This window comes from Delphinus delphis, chromosome 8, assembly GCF_949987515.2.
Source record: "Delphinus delphis chromosome 8, mDelDel1.2, whole genome shotgun sequence".
Taxonomy (NCBI): Eukaryota; Metazoa; Chordata; class Mammalia; order Artiodactyla; family Delphinidae; genus Delphinus; species Delphinus delphis.
This window is the reverse complement of record NC_082690.1, coordinates 96,684,335-96,708,897: the sequence shown is the minus strand read 5'-3', so window position 1 is coordinate 96,708,897 and position 24,563 is coordinate 96,684,335. Positions and strand designations below refer to the sequence as shown.

At 55.2% G+C, this 24,563-nt stretch overlaps 1 protein-coding gene across 5 annotated transcripts in view; it reads right to left on the bottom strand.

The window, feature by feature from the left end:
- DGKZ (diacylglycerol kinase zeta) overlaps positions 1-22,959 on the bottom strand; it is a 42,262-nt gene extending 19,303 nt beyond the window's left edge. For 2 of the 5 annotated variants that reach the window (XM_060018776.1, XM_060018777.1), the window contains exon 1: positions 11,092-11,388. In XM_060018776.1, coding sequence (XP_059874759.1) covers positions 11,092-11,252 — 161 coding nt within the window. In that variant the 5' untranslated portion in view covers positions 11,253-11,388. Of the gene's footprint in view, positions 1-11,091; positions 11,389-13,358; positions 13,535-22,726 lie in introns of those variants that run through there. The other 3 variants (XM_060018774.1, XM_060018775.1, XM_060018778.1) reach the window with 3 other exon arrangements.
- Between the last annotated feature and the right edge of the window lie 1,604 nt (positions 22,960-24,563).

Here is a 24,563-nt window from a genome sequence, read left to right as displayed (position 1 = left end):
AAATAAACTGTATCTTCTAAAACAGAAAAGTAGTGAGAAGGGTGGCATGTTTTAATTTTTGCAAATTTCTCATGTCTTGCTTAATAGAAGACAGCTAGATTTTAACATCTGCCTCTGCAGTCAATCTGTTGTGATATGTTGTTTCGGTTGAAGTACATGAAGAAAATTCTGCGTCCCACTGGCAGTTAGAGAAGGAAGGAGCATTTTAATAGCCTTTTCACGCAATTCTGGATGTTCTTCTCTGCTACTACACCCAAATATGACAAGTGGTATTTTCTTAAAGGTTAGTGGCCACGTGGAATCTGAACTTTTCACTGGTCTGTCTTGCATTCTGAATTTTGAAACATCAAGCATAGGTCATTGGAAAATACTGGTTTACTGAGTTAGGCAGATCTCCACACACTGGAACAAAGTTTCCAAAATTGTAATTTTCACTCAAATTTTATCAATAGCAACACATTTTATCAATAGCAACAAATACTGATACTGTTTTTGAAGCGACAAGCTCACTTCATTCATTTTTGAGAAAACGTCTGCTAAATATCCAAATCTGAAGAGTTCTGTCTGTCGTCAGGTGTTCTTTCAAGTTTAAATGGTGTTCCTTAAAAAAAAGAAAAAAGGGACGAGTAGGGCTCGCAACTCAGTCACAAAAGTGCTTTTTCAAGACAGCCATCACGGTTCGGTTTGCAGCAAAAGTACTGTATGTGTGTTTCACATTTCTTCACACAGAACTGTTAAAAAGTGTACTCAAGGATTTAGGCTTTAGAAGATTAATATATTTACTGCATTTTTCTTGTTGTGAGTGTGAAGAATACAATGGCTACAAGTCTATGTTGGGGCCACTGCCTTTGTCGGTGCCGGGGCTCCAGTAGTTTTACCCACAGTTGCTTTTATACAATGAGTACAAATATCAACACAGTGAGAAGGACACAAACTAGGGCAGCTCTGAAAGTATTATTATGAAAACAGTTTTGACCTCAACCATCCCCTGAAAGGGTCAAGGGCAACCCCAGGACCATACTTTGGGAACCACTGATTCAGAATAAATTCTAACTCCTCTAGCCTAGCAAACGTGGCTTCTGCAATGTGGCACTAACTCAACTTCCTATGCCTTGATACAACCCTTGGTGCTAACCAAGGCAACTTATTCTCTGCCCCCTAATCTGGCTGAGCCCAAGCTCACTGCTGTGTCCTTGCACATGGCATACCTTCTGCCTGGAATACCGGCCTCCTTCCCCACCTCGTATCAAAATCCCACCTGCTCACAGCTGCCCCAGCCAAGAGTACCTCACTCCCACTGATGACTCCACACCACCCATCTGGCTCCTCTGCCATGGGACCCCTGGAAGTCCTGATTCTCTCCAATCCATATGCCTCGTTCCTCCCACCCACCAGACAAGCTCCTGGGGGGCCAGGGGCCAGATCTAGTGCACCTGGGCAGCTCAGCACGTTGTCTGGCAGTGAGTCCAGTGTTTACTGCTGATGGGCTGAGGAGGAAGGAACAGGGAATTCCGTCGGGGAGGGACCAGAGCCGTAAGGGGAGGAGAAGGGCTTCCTCCACCTCGGGTACCCCACCCAAGGGCTGACCACAAGGCCCAGGCTACTTCTCTTTGCTGGGCACAGGGGGATGGCAGCAGCCTCCTCTCCAGAGGACCCAGAGAGTGACAGCTGAGGCTCCTTTCCGGGCTGGGTGCCACTGCCCACTCCACGTTCTCCAAGGCTTTCCTTATGAAACCCGGCAACAGGGTTTGGTGACATGAAGTCACAGGTGAAGATGTGGGCAAGGAGGGGAGAGGAGCGGTTGCCTCAGATGCCGTGGGGTGGGGGGCAGGCCAGGACCCCAGCTCTGAGCTCCTTGCTGAAACATCCCCAGTCTCTCTCTCCTTGTATCCTGAGTCCCTGTCTCAGGGTCTGGCTCCTGGTAGGCCTTGGAGAAATGTCTGTGGAATTAATGACCGGCTCATGCCTTTAGAGCCTCCCCTCTAAACCATGCTCCTACTGCCACCAGAATTCATCCTAAAGTGTCCACGTATCCTTCAATGGCTCTCTACTGTCAGGGAACAGAATGCAAAGGCCTGGGCCTGGCAGTCAACAGGCTTCTCGGCCTCCTCTCCCATCTCGCTTTCATACTTTTTACATTTTACTTGACAAATACATAACTCACTCTGTGCCAGACACCGTCCTAAGTGTTTTACAAATACTAACTTTTTTTATTCATAAAATGTAATAGTAGTATTATCCCCAGTTTATACATCAGAAAACCGAGGCACAAAGAGATTAAACAACTTGCCTGTGATCACGCAGCTAGTAAGTGGCAGAGCTGGGATTCCAACCTAGGAGTCTGCTCCGGGTCTGTGCTCTCAATCTCTCACTCTACCTCTAGATGCGTCTGTCAAGCAACGCACAGGGGTCTCTTCCTGCCTGTGTGTGTGGCACCTGACAGTCTCTCTGCCTGGAACACCATTCTCTTCTTCTGCTCCTTCATCTTTTTCCTCTCATATTTTCGGAGCTGGCTCAGATATCGGCTCTGCCGGAAAGTTCTCCCCAGCCTCCTCTCCCGGGCGCTAGCTGCTCTCACGCTCAGGCCCTCTCTTGGTTGTTCTGGGCCATCAGCGCTGGTTTGCAGCTTGGTATCCCCCACCAGACCGTGCGCCCCTGGGACCATGTGTTACTCATAATTGCATCCCCAGGGTCTAGAAGTGCTGGATGTGGTTTGAAGAGTGAATGGAGGGAAAGGTGAATGGTCCAGGCTCAGCCTCGAGGATCACGCTGAGAGCAAAGGGCTGTGGGCCAGCGCAGTGACCCAGTGGCTGGCCAGTTCTGGAGGCCTTCCTGCCAGCCTTGGGTGGACAAGTTGCTGGTGTGGGCTGAGCTCCTGTGTCTCAGAGGCACATAGTGAAATCGATCCCTGATGGGAATGCCGATATGTCTCCCTCTGAGTCTCGCAACACCTTGCTGGGAGCGTTACGAAGCCCCTGCTGGCCCCCACGTCCCTCTTCTCTTGTGACTGGTCCCTCTTGCTGCCTTCTCCTGTGTCTGCAGCAGGCTCCCATTCCCCATCTGCCAGGAGCAGCATTCCCCCTTATCCCTCATTCAAAATTTAACTCCCCCTCTGACTCTTCTGACCAAGTTGCTCCCTCCTCCATCTACTAGAAGATCTTCTTAGAATCAGCTGTCAGCCCCCAGGGCCCCACTCGGCCTCCCAGGCTTCATGCACTCCACACAGGGTTTTTTTGTTTTTCTTTTTCCTGCCTCGAAGACAGAAAATGTGCCTCCAATCTTCCTGAGAGGTCACAGGGGTCAAAGGTGCTTTCCGAGGATTTGGACTCAAAGGTCCAGAGGTGTCCTGCCTCTGACCGGCTACGCAACCTCAAGCTGAGTCTCTTACCCTGGCTGGGCCTCAATTTCCTCATCGGATTAATGGGGATAATACCACCTTGTCTTCCTCATGGGATATTGCGGGCTTGAAAGAGAAAGTGTTCATGGTAACCCATTCCTCAGTTTACCAAAACTTTAAAGACAGAAAAATAACTCCAGAGGCCTAAAAATTAGGACAACCACTTTAGTGCACAACTTGGCTACAACTGTCTAAGCTGAAGATACACTGCTCTGTAACCAAGCACTGGTGGACAGAACACACGAGGAGCCGTGTCCCAGCACAGTCTCTGAAGGATTACTTGCAATGGCAAGAAAACTACCAACAACCTAAATGTCCGTCAACAGTTACAAAAAGGAATGGTGTATGGCAGTTAAAATGGCTTCACACTACTGCTCGTGTTTCAAGACAGTTAAATCTCTGAAACAACATGGAGGGAAAAACCTAAATTCAGAATACGTACAATACACCATTTAACTCAAGGGCAAAGCCATACAAAACAGTACTGTGTTACTGTGGATGCATACATACACAGGAAAAAAAAATCTTAAAACAGGCACGAGAATGTAAACACCCAAATCAGGACTGTCGTTTCTCCTGGGGAGGGAGACAAGGAGGCCTCCATCTCTGTCTAAGGCAAATATGGCATAATGGTAAGATTTGACCAAGCTAAGTGGTAGGTGTTAACGTTATTCTGTATACTTTCCTCAGGGCAAATACTTAATGCTTTTCAAAAGATTTTAAAGTATTAAAAAAAAAAAAAAAGGCCCCCAGAGGGAGAACAGCTTCCGGGGGGTGGCCCTGGGTCTTCCATGGGTGGATTTCAGCAGTGGCATCTGCCAGGAACAGCACTCCCCCATACCCCTTGGAGCCCCAAGTATTCCTTACACTGTCTCCTGGTAGGAACCCCATATCTGTGGAGCCGGAAGGAAGGTCTCACCCGAAAGGATGCCTTTCAGAGGAGGGCGAGTGGCTGACAGGTTGCGTCAGTGGGGTGTCTGCGTGGGCTGGGGCCCCCTTTCACAACCACCCCCGCCCCAGTAAAATGTCAGCTAGCTGGGGAAGGGGGGCGGAGAGACAGGCAAGCTGTTAACCCGCGAGATGCTGCGGCGTGGGCGGCGCGGCCCAGGCTCCTAGACAGCTATTTTGGTTCAGCCCTGGCAGGGGAGAGGCCTCTATGTGGGAGCTCTGAACTGGCGCTAGGCCAGGTGCAAGCGGCGGGGAGGTCTCTACAGTGGAGGGAGAGAGCTCGGGGGCCCTCCCTCTCTCTTCAGACCTCTCACCGTGAGGCCCCGTGCGCTGTGTTCTCCTCCTTAACACCTCCCCCCAGGCCACAGGCCCCCCACTGACTCCAGGGTGATATCTGGAGCTCCTGTGAACACGTCCCTTGAGTCGTCTGCTCCCTGCACTTTGAAAGCAAGATGAAAGGTCCCAGACTTGCTCCTCCACTCCAGATCCAGCCAGGGAGCCACATGACATCCTCCTTACAACCCGAGTCTCCCTACCCAAGGGTCTCCCCACCCCACCCCGCTCAGCCTTGCTCCCCCTGGGGCTAGGATCCTGGTGGCAGTTCTCCCTTGGGGTTGGGGCACAGATCATTTCAAGGGCCTCACTCTACTTCCACACAAGATAAAGATCTCTCAATTTCAAGGGGTTCAAGCACTTAAACCCCTTCTTAGGCTCTACCAGTTTGGTGATGGGAAAATAGAAGAATAGAAGAAAGGAGTGATAGTAAGTAGGGCAGCCTGGCGTTATGAAAAGATACTTGGGTTTGGGCTCCAGCGTAAGCTGCATGATCCTGGGCCAGGCCCCTGACCTCGCTGAGCCTTGGTGTCTCATCTGTAAAATGGGAATAAAATCAACTACAAGATTGTTCAGAGGATTACATGAAATTGATGGATTGACAAGCTTCTGGCCACCGTTAATGGCCAGAGAGAGATGAGCTGGCACATCCCCTGCATCCAGATGAGTGTAAGAGGGGCGGCAGGTGGGAGTGCTCACCTCCTCGGCCTCTCCCTCCTCTACCTGGGCCACAGAGCCCTCGGTCTCATCAAACCTGCTCTGCACCACCTAACCATGCCTCTGGCGTCTCAGCTGAGGAAGGGGGCAGATGAGGAGAGACGGCAGAATGATAGCTCCTCAGGGGCACCTGGTCACTGCTCTGGCCTGCCCTCTTCCACCTGAAACTGCCTTCCAAGACTCCCACCTGTGACTGGAGTGCCCGGCAGGCCCGGTGCTGAGAAGCCATATGGCAGCCCCATGTGAGGATGATATCCTAAGGGCATCAGGGGCTCCCACACGTGAAGCACAGGGGAAGCAGTTCAGGGGGGCAAGAAACGAGTGCCTAGCATCACCCAGAGGTGCACCCTGCTAATCTCGCCCAGGAGTGAGGGGAGACGGTGAGCCTGGATGCAGGGGCAGGGCTTGCCCCCTCCCGCCCACGCTGCCCCGCCCCCCATGCCGACCTAGAGAATTACTCAGGTGGTGGCAGCGGGGAGGGGAGGCGGAGGGCAGGTCGGAAGGTGCCGGATGAGGATTTCTCCGAAAGCAGGGAAGCCTTTGGGATCCTGTGATGTGGTACAAATTGACACGCTGCTGAAGTTAGGGGACTGGCACTGAAGTCCCAGATAACCCCTAGTTAGCTGTGAGACCTCAGCCCAGTCCAGGTCAATGCACTGGACCTCAATCTTCAGAGAGGGGGAGGGGGAGGGCCAGGTGATGTGGAAGCTCACGCCCAGCCTGCCTTCTGCCGCACCCAGAGTATCAGGTAGCTCAGCAGCGGGGGTCTGTGCGGGTCCACTCACAGAAGGCCTGTGGTACAAGTGGACGGACGGCAGCAAAGGGACTCTCCCCTCTCACGGCCCCACTGTGGCAGCTGTCGCCCCCTTGTGTCACTCTAGCGACACTGCAGGTCAAGTTTCCAGTCAGCTCCTGGACCTGGAAACTCTCTCGCCTTTGTCGGGGGACAGGGATCCAACCTCTGCTTCTCTAAGGACCAGCACAGGCCAAGCCTCGGGGCCAGCATGCCCACTCGGCTCCCCCTCTGCTCGGGGGGCGACTGGTGAATTCTGGAGAGGGCTCTAGGAAGCGGCAGAGGCAGGCCTGTTTCTCCCTCTCCCAGGGTCACTCAGTCCTTCCTCCGTCCTTGCCTGGGAGGACACCCACTCTCGTGCTCTCTTTTGCCAAGTGAGAGTCCCGGGCGGCTCCACATCCTGAGACTTGACCTTTTCGGAGGACAGCACGGAGAAAAAATGACGAGCTGCCCGCCCCCTCCCCTGGCCTGTAAGCCAGAGCCGCTGGCGGGTGTGTGGCAGCAGAGGGAAGACCGCGGGCTCCCAACCCAGGTCCCGGCCTGGCCGGCTCCACGCTGGCACACCATGTCGCGTGGGGAACAGGCAGAGCGAGGCGAGCCGATGCACGGCTCAGTCACCGAGGCCCCTTTTTCTTCCCAAACCTGCGGGAACCCAGGGATTCTGGCTTACACCTGCCTCCCTTGGCCACCTGGGCAGCTCCCAGAATTAGCCTGAGCAAGACAAACCACTCAAAGAGGCACCTTTTGCCCCCAGACATCCCGGCACCACAGCCCAGATTCTTGCCTCCGAACGTGGGGCATCCCTCAACACGTCCCTTCCGGATCATTGCAAAATCAACCCAAACCGGCACTGCTTCTGCTCAGGCTGCCCGGCGGGGACGCTCTGCCACCCTGGACTTCAGGACACCTGGCCCCGCGTGGCATCACCTCTAAATGGGACCTACTGTCTCAAACTTGTCCCACAGGTGCGTTTTCTGCCCTCTAGGAATGAATGACTTTAAGCACTAATGAAGGGCAGGGGTGGCAGAGCCAACGCTTAGGCTCCCAGGGGCTCTGCAGGCTGAGGTGCCTTCCGTCTAGATGTGTGAAGTGCTGGTAATTTCTGATGCCGCTGAGGTGCAAAACCACAAGGTGTTAATCCACAAGCTGCGTGACGGACAGGGCCAGAGGGTGAGGGGGTCCTCTCCAGGTGGGCCCTGGAAGAGCAGGAGGAGGCAGAGTCAACTTCCCTCCCACTTCTGACTGACCACCCCTCAAGGCCAATAGAATCTGAACGGTAAGGACAGAGGAAACCCAGATGCCCTGGGGAGGGCAGAACCTACACCTCCTCATGTGGCAGTGGCTGACGTTTCCCGGCAAGGACAGACGAGGTGGAATGGAGCTGGGGAGGAGCATGGCTCAGCCATGTGCCTTACTGGGCTAAATAAAAAAGGGGAGACGGCAAACTGCTCCCCAGAGTCCAGAGGGTGAACCAGATGTGGGAGGCTGCAGTGGGCTTTAAGAAAAAGCCTCTTTAAGGAAGATGCCAAAGAGGCTGCCATTCACAGACCGTTCTACCAGACCAGACCAGGAATGGCAAACATGCGGCCCATGTACCATCACTACACCTCCCAAGCCCACAGCAGAGAGTGCTAGACGATTCTAGAACTCTACCACTGAGCCAAGATCCGAATGCAGAACTCTCAATACAGCTTCCGCAGCCATGACCAATCTATTTGTTATCCTCCCTTCCAGCCACTGTCTGTTTGCCTTGCAGGTCCCTCAGCCCCAAGGCCTGAAGTGTGTATGGCTGGGTGGGGGAGGGGAGCAGGAAGGGGTAAATTCAGAGGGTGGATGCCCAGTGAGCAGCAAGAGCCGGACTGAGAATGAGCTTGGAGCCTGGGGAAAGACGGAGGGCTAGGTTCAGCTGGGGCACTGGGGAGTTTTGAGACTGGCAACTCGCAAAGGTGGCAGGACCAAGTAAACAGCATTAAAGGGACGGTGCCAAGGCGGTGCACTATTCCAAATATCTGTCCCCCCAGCCTCCAGTCAAAGCAAGGGGAGGCAGATCAGCCCCGTGGACATCTGATTCTCCAAACGCCCAGGCTTGTCAGGGGGAAGTCTTTAGTCTGCTGCCCTCTCCCTGACTCTACTGGGTTTTCCAAATACATTCATTTCTGTGTGCCCCAATGCCCCAGCACAATGCAACTATGCAGGGGAGACTCCTTACACACTCCCGAAGATGCTGTTTGATTTTATTCTCATTAAGGCATCCTGTCAGATCACTTACCATCCCCAGAGTGAATGTAATACTGTGGTTCTCAAACTTGGTAGCACCTTAGAAACACTTGGGAAGCTTTATAAAATGCCCAGCCCCGGGACTTCCCTGGTGGCGTAGTGGTTAAGAATCTGCCTGCCAGTGCAGGGAACATGGGTTCGAGCCCTGGTCCGGGAAGATCCCACATGCCGCGGAGCAACTAAGCCGGTGAGCCACAACTACTGAGCCTGTGCTCTAGAGCCCGCGGGCCACAACTACTGAGCCTGAGAGCCAAAGCTACTGAGGCCTGCGCACCTAGAGCCTATGCTCTGCCACAAGAAAAGCCACCGCAATGAGAAGCCTGTGCACTGCAACGAAGAGTAGCCCCCGCTCGGCGTAACTAGAGAAAGCCCATGCACAGCAACGAAGACCCAACGCAGCCAAAAATAAAATAAACAAAATAATTTAAAAAAATAAAAGGGGCTTCCCAGGTGGCGCAGCGGTTAAGAATCTGCCTGCCAATGCAGGGGACATGGGTTGGAGCCCTGGTCAGGGAAGATCCCACATGCTGTGGAGCAACTAAGCCCGTGCGCCACAACTACTGAGCCTGAGCTCTAGAGCCCGCGAGCCACAACTACTGAAGCCCGCGTGCCTAGAGCCCGTGCTCAACAAGAGAAGCCACCGCAATGAGAAGCCCGCGCACTGCAAAGAAGAGCAGCTCTGGCTCGCTGCAACTAGAGAAAGCCTGTGTGCAGCAACGAAGACCCAACGCAGCCAAAAATAAATTAAAAAAAAAAAAAAGCCCAGCCCCATCTCCAGACCTGATGAGTCAGACATGCCAAGGGTAAGATCTAGGAATCTGTAGTTCCTAAAGCACCCGAGGTCACTGTGATGTTCTGTTTGGGAACCTGGTATAGAGAAAAGGATGTGGGTTTTGGAATCAGACTAGAGTTCAAACTCTATCTCTGCCTCTTACCTGCTACGTGACTCTAGGCAAACTACTCATCTCTTTGAGCCTGTGTTCTTCTCATCTATAAAAATGGAGAAATAACATCTGTCCTGATTATTTTAGAGAATTATGTAAAGGTACTTGCTGTTCTCTTACTTCTTATCCTTCCTCCTGAATGTGTCTGAGGTTCACTGCTACACGCACAAACCTGTGCCCTTCACAAGGGGCAACAGCCAGAGGTCAGAAGAGCCCGACACTTGGTACCCTGTGGGCAGGGACAGGAAGCCTCTGGCGGAGCCCCTCCCTCCCCCTCACAAGCCTGTGAACACTGGAGGCTACATCCTGCAGAGCTGGGTGTAAACTGCTCCGGCAGGCAGGGCTGTGGGTGACAAAACAGAGGTACGAGAAGCTTTGTTCCCTGCCCCGTTTTATGTGGCATTGAAGCCTGCCTGGTTTCACAAGGGCCTACAGAGCTCCATCTGCCAGTGTGAGGATCCAGATCTTTGTGCGTGGCAACACAGTGCAGGCACAAAGAGCAGGGCCCTGCTTAGGGTAGGGCAGGCAGGGGGCACAGGTCAGCATTACAGGAATGCCAACTTGTACAGAAAAAAACGACCCCTGTTATTGGTGGGTGAGGTCAACCCTGGGAAGGGACAGGGCAAAGCTCGGGGGGCCAATTGCCATGAAGCCTGAACAACTGAAGAAAAGTGAGAGGGAGGCCCTGGGCAGACTCCAAGCGGTCAGAGTCCAGTCTGAGTTGGCTCTGGGGTCCTGAGCTGACAGGCTGCAAGCTCCGTGGCCACTGTAGAAGGACAGGGTAAGCCAGGGAGAAGTCCAGGGAGCCAGGTGGAGTCCTCATGGGGCTCCATCTCCCCTCACCTTCCACCAGAGCTGCACTGGCAGGAAGCGGCTCCCAGCCAACACCAGCACACATGCCACGGGTTGCCTGCACTCAATCTTTCCACACCCTCCCCACAGTTCCTCACCAGAGTCCTGGTCAAAGCCCCGTCAGAGGCACAATATGGTGACATTTGGCGTGCTGGGGGAGAGGCCAAGATAGAGCTTGAAGAGTCAGCACCCGATCCCTTTCCCAGCAGGGCTAGACGCGGGTAGGGGGAGATATACCTGCTGCCTAGCAGAGCAGAGGTTGAGGTCTCCCTGCTAATTAAGAGCATTGTAAAACAGGTGGCCAGGAACCCCCAACTCCAAGGAGAAGCTGAAAATGCTGAGCGATTAGGTCTGTGACCAGTGCTCCGGGACAGGCATGGGTCGTTAACAGTAGTATCAACGAGGCCATGTTCTGCGGATGTCACGCAGTGGTGGTAGGCAACCCGGCCACACCGAAGACCAGAGTGGCGACGTGACCGCCCACCTCCCTGGGGCCAGGAGGCTCAGAGGGGGCCCTGTTCCATCAGTGCCAAGAAGGGGATCGTGACCAGTCATGGGGGACCTACCTGCTGGTGCCAGGGGTTTAGGTAATTCTGTCTCCCTGCTGGAGAGTTGGAAGCCGCCCCTGCCTCGGTACCACAGAGAAGGCGCGCTAAGCTGCCGGTGCCAGGGAATGACCCCCACTCGGTGCCAGTGCCCGGATGCTGGGGGATGACCCCCACGCAGAGCCAACGCCAAGACAACCCGGATCGCCGGTGCCCGGGAACACCCCGCTCGGTGTCAGTACCAGGTGGCCGAGGGATGCCTCCCGCCGCCGCCGCCGCGCTCACCTGTGCCCGAAGAGACGCAGTCCTGGGAAACGCCGCTTGCTGAGACGCCGGGGCGCCTTGTCCGGTTCGGGACCGGCGTCGCGCTCGCAGCCGCTGGACGAGGCGGAGGCCGACTCGGAGTCGCTGCTCCGGGCCTCGGGGCTGCCGTCCCGCGGCTCCATCCGGCCCTAGCCCCGGCCGGCGGCGGGCCCGCGGAAGACGCCCATGCCGGGCCGGCGGCCGGGGCTCAGCAAGCCGGCTCCTCGCCGCCCGCCGCGGCCACGGCGCGCGCTCGCTCCGCCCGGCCCGCGCCGCGCGCCCCCGCGCTCCACGCCCAGGTGCTGGGGAAGCAGCCGCAGTCGCCGCTCCAGGAAATGCCGCCAGCTGCGGCCGCAGGACCCCGCATAGCTGGCCGGGCCGCTGCCTGCCCGCCGCCGAGCACGCCCCCTCGGCTACGCGGTGGCACCGGCCCGCCGCGCCCTCTGCCGGCCGCCGACCGAGCTGCAACCCGCCTGGGCCGCCAGAGGGGGCGGGGGGTCGAGAGGGGGCGGGGCAACCGAGCCCCGCCCACAACCCCAGCTGGTCCGCCTCCGGGATCAGAATAGGATCTCCAGCCCGACACACCCGCCCCGCGCGCACCCAGGCACACGCAACCTTTTTTTCTCCCTCTTAGCCCCGTCTCCCCGCACCAAACAACCTACATACTCACAAGTGAACACTCGCGAGGGTGGCTATCACCACCTCCCCTCCCACATCTACAAGGAATAGACACCTCTCTCGCACACCCTGTGCCCGTCACAGCCACTCATACAATCTCCACTCCTACCCTCTTTGCTCTCCCAAATCACGCCCTCGGGAACAAAAGTCACACAGTGCTCCCCATACGCACAGAACAGACACGCTTCTCACACAATTATGCTCACTCATTACACAAACTAACACTTCCCACACCAGCCTCTCACACTCAGAAATGTATACCAGGACCAAAGTCACTTAGTGACCCTCACACACACTAACAACACGTTTCTCATTCAAATTCATCTTTCTAAATCCAAAGCTGTTTCTAATCCTTTCACACTCCTAACACGTAGCACTTTCCCAACACAATATCCAACGGAACCTGTAAATCTCTTACACTACAGGAATCACCTGCACACCTCTTACATACTCATAAATACATACACAAAAGCAAGGACCACACTCTCATTCCCCAACATCCATGCCCTCAGTGAACATATACATCTTTCTCCTATACCCAAATATAACCCAGGACAGCGGTTACATGTTGCCACATCCCTCTTACATATACCTCACCCACCCAGAAATATACCTCGCAGCCACACACAAACACACCCCTATGGGCAGCAAAGGTTGTCCCCCTCAAGAGATGAGGACGGCAAGTGGAACCAGAGCAGTCGCCTGTGGCGGCACAGCCAGTACACGTGCTTGAGAATCAGCAGCTTGGGGGCAGCCTCTGATAGCCCCTGCAGGGCTGACAAAAGGAGCCCAGGAAGTTAGAGAGTATGGGTCTGCTCCCTCCAAACCCTGCCACCCTGATGCCCATATCGGCTGCCTGCTGTTTCTGTTAGCACTCCTCTCTGCAAAGCCACATCCTGTGTCACTTCACTTTCACCCTCTCTGGGGTTCTGGCAGCCCCTTTTCCAGCCTCAGCCTGCCACACATAGCCAGTGCTGGGAGCTGTGACATGTGGGCAAGCCTGCCGTTTTAAAAAATAGCCAGCATCTAGAAGCTCAGAACCTTCTCCCAGCTTCCTTCAAGTTTCCTCTAGGCCTGGAGACCAGGGGAATGGGGCACCAGCCCTCCCAGCAGCTGCAGGTGCCAGGGTGGTAGTGAAATCTGCAAGTGGGCCGGACACGGTCCTCCCGGGGTGCGTGGGTCCCTTTGGGAAAGTTTCCCAATGCTTCTGACACCAAGCTCTGAGGGAGGAGACCAGAGGCTACTGAAGACCCCACTGAGTCTGCACAAGGCACCCAATGCCACACTCCTGTGGGGACTTCTCTGCCCAGACCCCCCCGCGGTTAGCTCCCTCTACTCCTAGCCTTCTGCAAGCTCAGGCCCCACCACACCGCCCCAGCAATTCAAACAACAGAGCCCTTCTCACCCTGCCAAGAACCCCTTTGCCCTTTTCTGCGCCTCTGCAGAGCCACTGGACACAGGGAGGGGCGTAACCCCACTTCTGTCACTCCCCCAACCCCAGATAAAAGACTCATGGAGGGACTGAGGGCCAGAGGTCCCTGTGCTCATTCTCTGGCCACCCAAGTACCTACTGTGACTGGGGGGCCTCAGCTGGGATCTGTGGCACGTCCCAGGAGCGGTAGCGCCACATCTGCCTCAGTGCGCCGGGCCGCTCTCCTCCTTCTGTCTCCAGAGCCTCCGCGGGGCCCAGAGCCGCAGCCTCATCGCAGCCTCCCCCGGTACTGTGGCCGGCCCCCAGTGTGCTCATCCTGCCCGGCGACTCTCTTCCTCTTTCGGCACTTCCTGACCAGGGGGCCCTGCGAGAGGCCGGCCGGCTGCCCCGTCGAGGACCATAGGCCTCGTAGGCGCCTTCCGCTGGCCAGGGTAGGAGGCTGGCTGGGAAGAGGAGCTGCCCCGGAGGGCAAGAGGCAGGTGAGGACAAGCCCAGCCCAGCAGCCAGGAGACAGCACCAAGTCAGAGGCTGTCAGGCAGCCAGCAGGCCTGCCCAGGCTGGAATCTGAACCTGGGCCCCAGTCTGACCTTCCTCTCCACCTAACTGCTCCGATCTTCACCTCTTGGTCCTGCTGAGGTCTCCTGCTCCCTCACAACCTCTGGGTGCACTGGGACCGTGCCCAGCCCACACACAGCTCTCTCTCCTCTCAGCTCTGTGAGCACCACATCGTCTAATATACGGACAGTGGCGGAGTGGAGAGAGTAACCAGAATGGAGCTAGAAGATGTGGGCGCACGTCCTGTTTCTGCCACTTACCAGCTGTGCACCCTGGATCAGGTCAGAGAGGTTTACCTCTCCAGGTCACCTGAAATCCTTTTTGGAGTAAGGTAGGCTACAAACAGATAAACCGGTGAATATGCGTGTCAGGGAGCCTTTCTGAGCCTCAGTTTTCTCATCTGTAACATGGAAGGGGGCAACAGTAATAACTGAGCTTGTGGAGTTTTAGGAGGATTAAATGAGAGGCGAAAGGGTTTACAAATGAATTCATTCAATAAATATTTATTGAGTGCCTTCTATCTGTGCATCAGGCACTGTATCAGACTAGATAGCAGTGTGCAAGGAACCAGCGCTCTAACATTATGTTGCTTAGATTCTATTCTAAACAAATAATATATGAAATAATGTCCGGTAATGAGATGAGATGAGCTATAGAGAAAAATAAAGCCAAGGTGAAGGGGGAGGAGGATGATGACGGCGATGTTACTTAGGTTAGGGGGACTGGGGAAGGCCTCCTGAGGTGACATGTGACAACAGACCCGAATGAATTGAGAGAGCAAATTATGTGACAGTCTGGGAGAACAGCAGTCCAGGTGGAAGAAACAGTAAGAGCAAAGGCCCTTTGAGTAGGAATGTACTTGATGTGTCTAAAGAATAGCAAAAAGGCCACACTGGGTGGACTTTGAGGCCATCGTGAGGATTTGGTAAATAAATAGTAAGGCGTACGCTCGCTCTTTATTATCAGGGTTGGTTCTGGGATGGAAATCATACCTTCCTTAAGCACTCTTTAGTCATGCTGCTCTATAATTAGTTCTTGAGTTCTGTATGTGTTTGTTACCCCAGAAAGATTGTAAATTTCTCGAGGACAGAAAGGGTGTCAGTTCAATTCAGTTCAGTTCAATAAACGTTTACGCTACAGAACCTGCAGACACAGGAATGTACACGATGCCATCCCAGCCCTTAGAAACCTCCATCTGGTGCTGTAATCACCTTTGTGTCCCTCATGACTGGAACATAATATTTCTCAATAACTATTTGCTTAATAAATCATGCTATGTCATGACTAATTAATACTTGGTAATAATAAAAAATAGCTAATATTTCTTGGACATTTCTGTGCCAGAAATCTTTGAACTCTTGTGACAATCCTATGACATAGATCTTGTTATTTTCCTCCTTTTACAGATGGAGAAACTGAGGCACAGAGCGGCTAAGCTCATTTGTCCAAGGTTACCCAGCCTGTAAATGGTAGAAATAAGAATTTCACCCCAGAGTCTGTGCCCGAAAACGAGATATCCTATTGCCCCTCTAGGATTGGGGACATAGCCAGGTGATGCCGCTGAAGCTTGGCAGCCCCTTTCCCAGTGGCTCTCCCTCCAGCCCATCACCCTGCCTCAAGGCAGGTCCTGTGTGCTGTGGCCCAGCAGAGACTCTGCCAGCCAGGCCAAGGTCTATTCTAGAAGGAGGCTGTTGCAGGGCCCTGTCCTCCTCTCCTAGGGATTTTGCAAGTAGCTTGAACAGTTAAACAGAGGAAATGGGGCTGGGCTTGTTTTCAGTCTGAGGCTTCTGGCAGCCCTGGAGTAGCAGGGAGCAGGAAATGTGACGCCTGGAGGGGAAGCTGGGCAGGCTGGAGGCTCTGAGAGGCAGAGCAGTCCTAGCTGTGGGACCACAGTCCCCCTGGGCTTGTACTCACTGAAGCTGTCAGTACTTTGCAGGTGGGGTGGGGAGGACAAGGCTGGAAGGGACAGGTGCACAGGGCTGGGGAGGATGCCCTTGGCAGTTCCTAGGACAACGTGTGCCAGCACTGGGGAGCTGGGGACCCCTCAGAATCCACCCAGATACACACAGGAAGAGGAATCTGGGTAAGAAAATTATTCTGGGCTTTTTTGAGGCCCCAGAGGGTGAGGTGTTCTACTTTCTGTGGCCTGGATGAGCAAGTGGGAGCTGGGGAAAAGAAATGTACCAGGGCACCAAACACTTAACCCACGATCTGGACAGCCACTGCTCTCACAGCCAGCCAAGCCAACCTCCTTGGCCTGACCTTCAAGACTCCTCGTGTTCTGGTTCCTTTCTTTTTTGCCTCTTCGTCCAAGCTTTCCCTGCAGAGATTTTCTCTCAGCTCACACCATGCTGGTGCCGGCCTCACAGTAAGTACTCAATAAACATTTCTTCCCTCTTTCTTCACACTTCTTTTGACATGCTGCCCTCACCCCTGCCATTTCATTCTGCTTATGCTGCTCTCCTTGCCCTGTCTGCCCATAAATCTTGGCCAATCAAAATCTCCATCTTTCAAAACCCCAGCCCAAAGAGCAAAAGTGAGAAGGTGGAAAGAGTTGGTTCAAACCCCAGCCCTTGCTGTGTGATGCTGGGCAAATCACTTAACATCTCTGGGTTGGATCAGATGATTTCTAAGATCTTGTCTAGCTCTGACAGTTTCATTTGAATCTCCTTCCCTGATCTCCAGGTTTTCACTCACTCATTCATTCATATGACAAACATTTTATAAATATCAATACCTACTAAGTGTCGAATGCTGCTCCAGAGCCAGCACTCCCATCCCACTGATGTGTCTCTGACACTCCCCTTTGTTCCCCCCAAATATTCCTCTATTATGTGACCTTTTGTGCATATGAGTCTTGTCTCCTTACAAGAGTCTTGAACCCAGTGTAGCTCCTAGCTCTGTGCGGGGTGCACAGTACGTGCTTAGTAACTTCGTATGAAAGTCGGAATGAGCTGAATATAGCTGTCCAGCAAGCAGAGCAGAGGGAGGGGGGCTGGCTTCCCGTTCGCATGAGTGGCTGTGGTGAGACATGAGGGACTTTGGGAGCCCATGTCCCTTCCCAGCAACTAAGCCTGTGATCCAGGTACCTGCTGGGGGCCCTTGGGAGCAACCTAGAGCCGAAAAGCACCTGCTGACCTTGGCCCCTGCCCAGGTTCTGGGCCTCTACCCCCACAGAGGAGACAGATGTACCTGAGCTGGGTTGCAGGTGCTGCTGGCTAGTGACAGATGGAAATTTGATTAGGCTCCTTCTGGGTAGCCTCATTAAAGTCACGTGTGGGATGAAATCTGGAGGAGGGGCTGGGGACCCTTTCCCACTGGGGCAAGAGAGCTGTGGGTAGAGCACAGGCAGCTCTGCAGTGAAGCGTGGTCCCTCAAACCATGATCGCTCTTGGAAACTGCCTTTGGCACCTTCCAGGTCCCCAGGCTGGAGGGCAGAGGAGCTTGGGTGTCTGTCCCCTTGCTCGGGGTCAGCTACATCTGCCCTGAGGAGCTTCCTGCTGCTTCGGGCCTGGACTGCAGCACCAAGCTCCCAGGGCAAGATCCGCAGGTCTCCTGTCCTTCAAGCCTCCCGTCCCCATCTGTTGGATCACAAGCCCTGATTGCAGAACCACCTTCCAGCCCTCACACCCCTTTGCTATTACCCCTCCCAGGGATATGTGCACTTAGTACAGAGCCAAAAGAAGAGAGCCTTAAGGATGAACGTCCAGGCCCTTGAAAGCCTGACAACGGGTTTGGAGTGAAGCTGAACTGAGTCTGGATCCTGGCTCTACCAGTTACTGACTGCGGTCTTAGCAAATTGCTTAACTTCTCTGAGGCTCAGTTCCTCAACTGTAAGATGCTGCCGAGTGATCCTCAAATCCCCCCCTATTCTGTAAGTCCAGATGAGTCTTCCTTCCCCAAACACCTGTAGGCCAAGAACACTGGTTAAGCACAGTGGGGCCCAGCAGAAACCAGATGTGTTCCCGGTGCCTTCCCTACCCACTTTGTGCATCCTTAAAGACAGGTCTTGGGCTTCCCTGGTGGCGCAGTGGTTGAGAGTCCGCCTACCGGTGCGGGGGGCGCGGGTTCGTGCCCTGGTCCGGGAGGATCCCATGTGCCGCGGAGCGGCTGGGCCCGTGAGCCGTGGCCGCTGAGCCTGCGCGTCCGGAGCCTGTGCTCCGCGATGGGAGAGGCCACGACAGTGAGAGGCCCGTGTACCGCAAAAAAAAAAAAGACAGGTCTTCCTTAGCCTGTGCTAACCCTTGTCCTTGGGACCTGGATCCTTGGGGGCTTCTCGGTATGCCCTGCTCTGAAATGGCACCAACTGAAGCAAAGATGAGACTCTAACCCAGGCTTCCTGATGTCTTTTTAGCAGCACAGCAGAGAAGAACCTGTTCAAGTGCCTCTGCTGGAACTGGTCCTCCCAGCTCCCCTCCAAAAGGCCCAAGGGACTTATGTCCCCTGGTGCGGGAGGTGCGGGGCATGAGATGCTGAGGGGGCCTGTCTCAAGCATCCTGGGCTAAAATAGGCTCAGATAAGACCCTCCTTCTGGAATCCCAACCCTACAACGCCCGCCTTCACATAAGCCTGGCCCCACCTCTAGGCACAGCCTTCCTGGCCTTTGACTCACGAGTCAGCAAGAATCTTGGGTCCCTGAGGGGAGGAAGGAGTTCCGGGCCGGGCCTGGGCCCGCGCCCTTCCCAAAGGAAGGAGAACGATAGACCCCCAGCTTCCTGCTTCCTCTGGCAGCGGGCCCCCTCCTCCAGCTCCAGCTCCTCTCTCTGCCCCCGGTTTTTGCATTTTAAATTCAGGACAGAATGTGATCTCTTGCAGCTCTTTGCTTTATCCCGTTGCTATTTAAATTACAAATCGGCCCCATCTCCCTGTCACTCTTTGGTTATTTTTAGCTTCTGGTAAATAGCAGCAGGGAGAGTTGGATCAGGTGCCCCTCCCTCGAGGAGCTTGGTACCCACAGTCCCATGCCCACAGCAGGGGGCACCCTCCCCTGCCAGCTGGCACCCCCAGTCGCTTCCCCCCAGCCCCTCCGTGGGAGTGGAGGGGGCAGGGGGAGGATTGCAGCCTGGGACGTGCACAGAGGCTCAGCCCTTGCTCTTACCCTTTGTTAAACTCTGCCACTCCCAGGTCTCAACAGCCATCCATCACTCAGGGTGAACCTCGTTCAGGGGCCTTCCTGAACCTCTCCCCGGCCCCAACCCACAAGAAGGTCCAGCTATAGAGGGCAGAAGATCTAACTTGTGTCTCACCCACGCTACAAGTCAGGAACTTTACATCTCTTATCTTCTTTCATCTTGCCAGCCACCCTCTTGTACAGGTATTATTGTTCCCATTTTCCATAGAGGAAATGGGGTCGGAGGTGAAAGTGATTTACCCAGCTAGCAAGGGGCAGAGCTGGAATTCGAACCCAGGTTTCTCTGACCCTGAAGACTGCATGCATGTGCATTGCACTGCCTCTCTCAGCGCAATGCATGTGCCACTTTGCCCAATGCCCGTGTTAATTCCTAATGCCCACCATCAGCTGTCTTTCCCATGTGTTTGTCCCATCCCATCTGCTGGATCGGGGGTTGGCAAACTATGGCCAAGGGCTACATCTGGTCTGCTGCCTGATTTTGTATGGCTGTGAGCTAAGAATGGTCTTTACAATTTTAAATGGTTGGAAAAGAGCAAAAGAATATTTGTGACAGTAGAAATGATATGAAATTTAAAGTTCAGTGTCTATAAATAAAGTTTTACTGGAGTCCAGTCACGCTCACTGGTTTCCGTATTGTCTGTGGAGGCTTTTGCACACTGTGACGGCAGAGCAAAGTGACAGAGACCATGTGACCTGCGAAGCTGGAAATATTTACTGTCTGGCCCTGGATGGAATCATACTTTTTTTGAGAGAAGAATGTTATCTCATGCTTCCATCTCATACAGTGTCTGGCCCAGGGTCAGAGCTGCAGACAGAGGTGCTGACCCTCCTTCAAGGTCTTTCTAGGGCCACAAAAGCACCCAGGACTGGGAAGCCCCCTACCAGCCACACCCCAGTGATCCAGCTCACACTTTACCCTTGCTCTCTCTCCTCCAGCTTCTCCGCAGGTGAAGTCAGTGGTTTCTGAACCTACTTGACTGTCAAAATTACCTGGGGAGGTTTTTAAAAGTTGGCATGCCCAGGCCCAATCCCAGACTCTCTGTAACAGGATCTCCAGGAAGGGCTTTAGAAATGATTTTAAAAGAGATGCTCAGCTGATCTGATTTGGGAACCACTGGGCTTATCTCCAGAGGTTCAAGTTCTGCATCTTCTGACTGCTCCTTTCAGACCAAATCCAGTGTCCCTTGTACCCCTGGCTTCTCCCAGGCTGGAGGCCACCCTCCAATGGTCCCTTGAGCCCAACCCTGAGCATTTAGGACTTCCTTGAGTGTCTGGGAGTTTTCCTCAGGCCCAGATGCAGACACAAGATGTCCTCCCACTTCCCTCTCCCCGAGAGTTTCCACTGGCAGAGAACTGCCATCTCTCCATCCCCCTAAAACAGCTGCCAGGGCTGCTTCCAGCCCACACCAGAGCTGTGGGGTAAAGGGAACCTATTTCCCAGAAACCTCCACGTCCCTAAAAGCTCCTACTGTGCTGCTGAAAATCCCCATCCTCACTTATGTCAGAGGCAGCCAGGCCTCAATCCTGCTTCTGCTGCCACCCCTCGCCCTCAGATTTTTTTGCCCCCGCATTTCTGTCTAAAAGCCTTTTCTGTCTGTGAATGGCTTTCAACTGCTTTTCTTAGCAACTCCTCACAGCGGGGTGGGAGGTCTAGTTGCAAGCCAGAGCTGCGTGGAACTGTGGCAGGCAGAGGATGTGGGAAGGGCCACGGTGGGCCTGGCTCTTGCCAGCCCCCAGCGGCCTGTATGAGGAAGAACAGCATTGGTCACAAGGCTGTTTAGGATGGCAGCCACAGGGGAGGGCTGAGTCATTCCACTGGGGTCCCCTGGGCAGCCCAGGGCTCTGTCTCTTTCCCAGGCTTCCTCTCCCCTCTACACAGGGTGCTCTTCTTGACCTGACGCTCTGTCCTGCGCTGGTCCTAAGATGGAGCTTCTGGCCTAACCGCAAGGTATGAGGAGGTGCCTCACTTGATCTGTCCAGGGGTGACAGCTGGCACCCGCCCTGGTGCTTCTTCTGCAGCCCTCACACAGGTGACCCGGAGGCCTCCTGATCTTTTCACAGTCAGAGAGGAGCCACAGCTTGGTGACCCTGCATCCTTAGTGACTAGAGGCCTCAAGTCTGGGCTGTGGAGGGGCCTCCATTCAGGAACCACCCTGGGGGAACCCCAGCCCTTGTGGCTATCTCTGAGTGTGCGTGCGTGTGAGTGTGCGCACACAGCATCTTCTGTCGCAGCCTTTTGATTATTCTCTGCCCCCATCCCTCTAAGCCTCTACCCCACTCTGGCACTCTGGCTTCCTTTTCAGCTCCAGATGCTCTTTGTTCCTGACCTTGGGTCCCACTCTTATGTCATAGGTGAAGACCTGAGGCCCAGAGAGAAAGAGAGATTGTCTAGCTCAAGGACACACAAGTCACTGGCAGAGTGAGAATACAAGCCAGGCCTCCCGACTCCCAGACTAATATTTCTTTTATTCTATGCCCCATCACCCATCAGTCTCTTTGTACTCTCTCCTCCCCCAGGGGACTTTCAGGGGCCCTTCCCTCTGCAGCTAGGGGACGGACGACGCCCTTCTCTCAGCACGGTGTTCTAGAAGAACTCAGTAACATAGCTCAGTGTACTCCCGATTCCTAATAGGCCCCAGACAGTGAAGGTAGGGCCCATGGGGACGTAACTTCCTGCCCGTTTATTCTGAGCATCTCACTTCATGATGGTGGAAAAGTCCCCTCCTGTTCTCTCTCATCTTCCCCCAAGTGATGGAGGCCCGATGGTCTCATAGCCATTAAAAATAGTGGGGTCCTTCAAGCTCCCAGGACTGGGTCAGTTTTACGAAACACCCTCCCAGAAGCCCCACGTAGCAAGGCAGCCTCAGACACATCCCAAGTCCTCGGGTTGTAAACAGGAAATTTGTCCTCTCTAAACAGGCCGATGGTTTCAAGGACTGCAGACACCTCGTTGTCCCTGCTGGACCCTTCAAAGGTCCCTCTGGGCCAGGGGCTTTAGAGGGGCAGCAAGTCCTGGTTGAGGCTGTGGTCTGGGAGAGGAAGAGGATGGCGAGGGCCGCCCCTGTCCTGCCTCCACCGCCCTCCTCAGATCCCTCCTCTGTGTAACGTAGGCACCCTTACTGAGGGGCAGTCCTCCCCCACCCCATCCCAAATCATAAAAGTGGTCTCTGGGGCCCGCTCCAGCTGATTCCTCTGGGCATAGGTGGTGGGACCTGGGAGGCTGGGAATCTTTCACAGGCAGAAGACGTTTAAGAAGATTCGGGTGGGAGTGCAAGTTTCAGTCTGCCACTGGGATGCCGGTGAAGGTCTGCTTGGGCAGAGGGGTCCAGGAGGGGATTCCTTCCCCTTCTCTAGGCAGCAGGGTCTCAGCCATGGTGGCAGCAAGCATCATTTCGGTCACTTCCACAGGCCAGTGCCTAGCACAGGGTCAGCCTACAGGAAAGCTCAAGTAAGGCCTATTGAATGAGTAGGGGGTCCCTCTTTCCCCTAGAAGAAGAGCCAGGAGCATCTCCTGGCTCTCCCCAGCAGATAGAGGTTCGTAGGATCATGTCTTGGTTATTTTCCCCCTCAGCGCCCAGTACCGTACCTGGCACACAGCGGGCATCAGTAATTTCACGTTGAATGAACAGGGCTTTCACTGTTCATTAGAGAAAGGGTCCCAGAAGCTCCCCCTTGGACACAGAAGGCAGAGACCCCTTGGTAGTCATTTCTGAATCCCCAGGGCCTAGAGCAGTGTCAGGCAAGCCGCAGGCGCTCAATGACTGCTGACTGAAAAGGGGAGTGGTCCCAAGCGCTGGGCTCCCCTCTGCCCGCATTCTTACCTGTAAGACACCTGCTTTCGTAGGTGCATCTGGCGGAACCGCTCCTCCACCGGGGGTCCAGCGGCCATGCCCCGGGGCGCCTCGAGCCACTGCTGCTGCGAGACCTCGGCCTCCGCCCCCCGCCGGCAGCGTCGCCGCACCACCTCCTCCTCGGCTGCGCGGCAGCCTCCGCCAGCCCCGTCCCCGCGGGGCCCTCCGCCGCCCGGCCCCTCGGCCATCCTCAGGCCGCCCTCTTCCCGCGGCTCCTGCGGCCTTTCGGGGTTCCCTGCTCAAGTTCAGTCTCCTTTCCTCCTGGGCCCGGGAACGCGAGGCGGAGAGGGAGGGAAGCGCCGGGTCCCGCACGCCCCTCCCGACGCCGGGGCTCAGACGACGGGAGCGGCAGCTGCTGGACGCTGCGCCTCGGAAAGGCCGGCGGGGATCTTCCCGGGCCCCTCGGGAGGGGGTCTTGGTGGGTGTCGGGGTGCTGCGTGGTGAGCGCTGGGGCGGCCCCCGGACGGCTGGAGCCGGAGCCTGAGCGGAGCCAGAGCCCGGGCGATGAGCGCGCGCCTGCAGCCACCGCCGCTGACGCGCACCGGAGTGTCACCTTAGAGACACCCGCCAGCCCGCGGGGTCCGGTGCGGAGGGCGCCGCCCGGCCCAGCCAGCCCGGCTCGGGCACTGGAGGAGCGAGCCCGGCCCAGCCGGCGGCGGGCACGAACCCAGCCCTGGGCGCCCGCCAAAGCCCACCCCTGCGCCCCCTCCCCTGTACCCTGCAGCTTGGCAGCGGCCAATCACCGCCCCGCCCGTCACTCAGCGGCTGTGATATACCCACCTTGTCCCGCGCTTTCCGGCTTCGGCATTCGCCGCTGCGGCGGGCAGGTGGGGTGGCGGGGGCGGTGACACGAGCTGGCTTTAACCCCGTCGGCGCCACGGGACTTTACAGGCCCAATTCGATTTGGGGAAGGGGCACAGGAAGGAGAACATACTCTCGGACGCCTGGAATGTGGGGATGGACCCGATTGCCGGTAACACTGCCTCTAGGCCTAGAGCTCTTCTCAACCCATCCGGGAAAGGGACCCAGCTCGGGGTGGGTGTGGGATGGAGAGCTTCCGGACCCTGGAGCCTGGCAGCCTCCTCAAGGCCCAGCTGCCTCTTGTGACCTGCCCCCCTGAGGCTCCTGGGCCAGAGTCTCCCAGAAGTTTGAATCAGCCTCCTGGGTCGGGAGAGGGGGGGACCCAACTCCGGAAGGAAAGACTAGAGGTCTCCTTGGGGTCTTCTTCCCCCTGGAAATCCCATGGTTCCTCCTTGCATCATCTCCTCTTGTCATTGGGGTGTTCTTCACCTGAGCCTTACATCTGGATGATGGTGGGACCCTGGTTAGCTTCTCAGGTCTAATGCCTCCTATCTACTACCCCAGACTCATCTTTCTGAAGTCAACCTTTGACCGCAGCATTTACTCTCCCTCTGTAGTATTTAGTGGTTCCCCCTTGCCTATACTTCAGCCTGGCATTCGAGGCCTGCCTTGACCTTCCCACATCCTATCCTCCAGTTCCATCCATTTCCTTCCACTCATCTGTGTTCCTTATTCTGGGAATTGGCATCAGGGCTGTATAGCACTGTTCATCTGAAATCTCCTTCTGTTGCTGTACTTCAAATTCTGAGGATCCACTAAAATGCCTCCTCTTCCAGGAAGTCTCCCTGGATGGCTCCAGCTGAAAGGCACTCTTCTTCCTCCCAGATCCCATTGCCCTCTGCACCCAGTGTCTAGTCTAGTCTGTCTTATCTTTTCCCACTGACTGTGAGCCCAGGAAGGTGGGAAGGACCAGATTCTCAGAGGTAGAGAATGGATTACAGAGCGG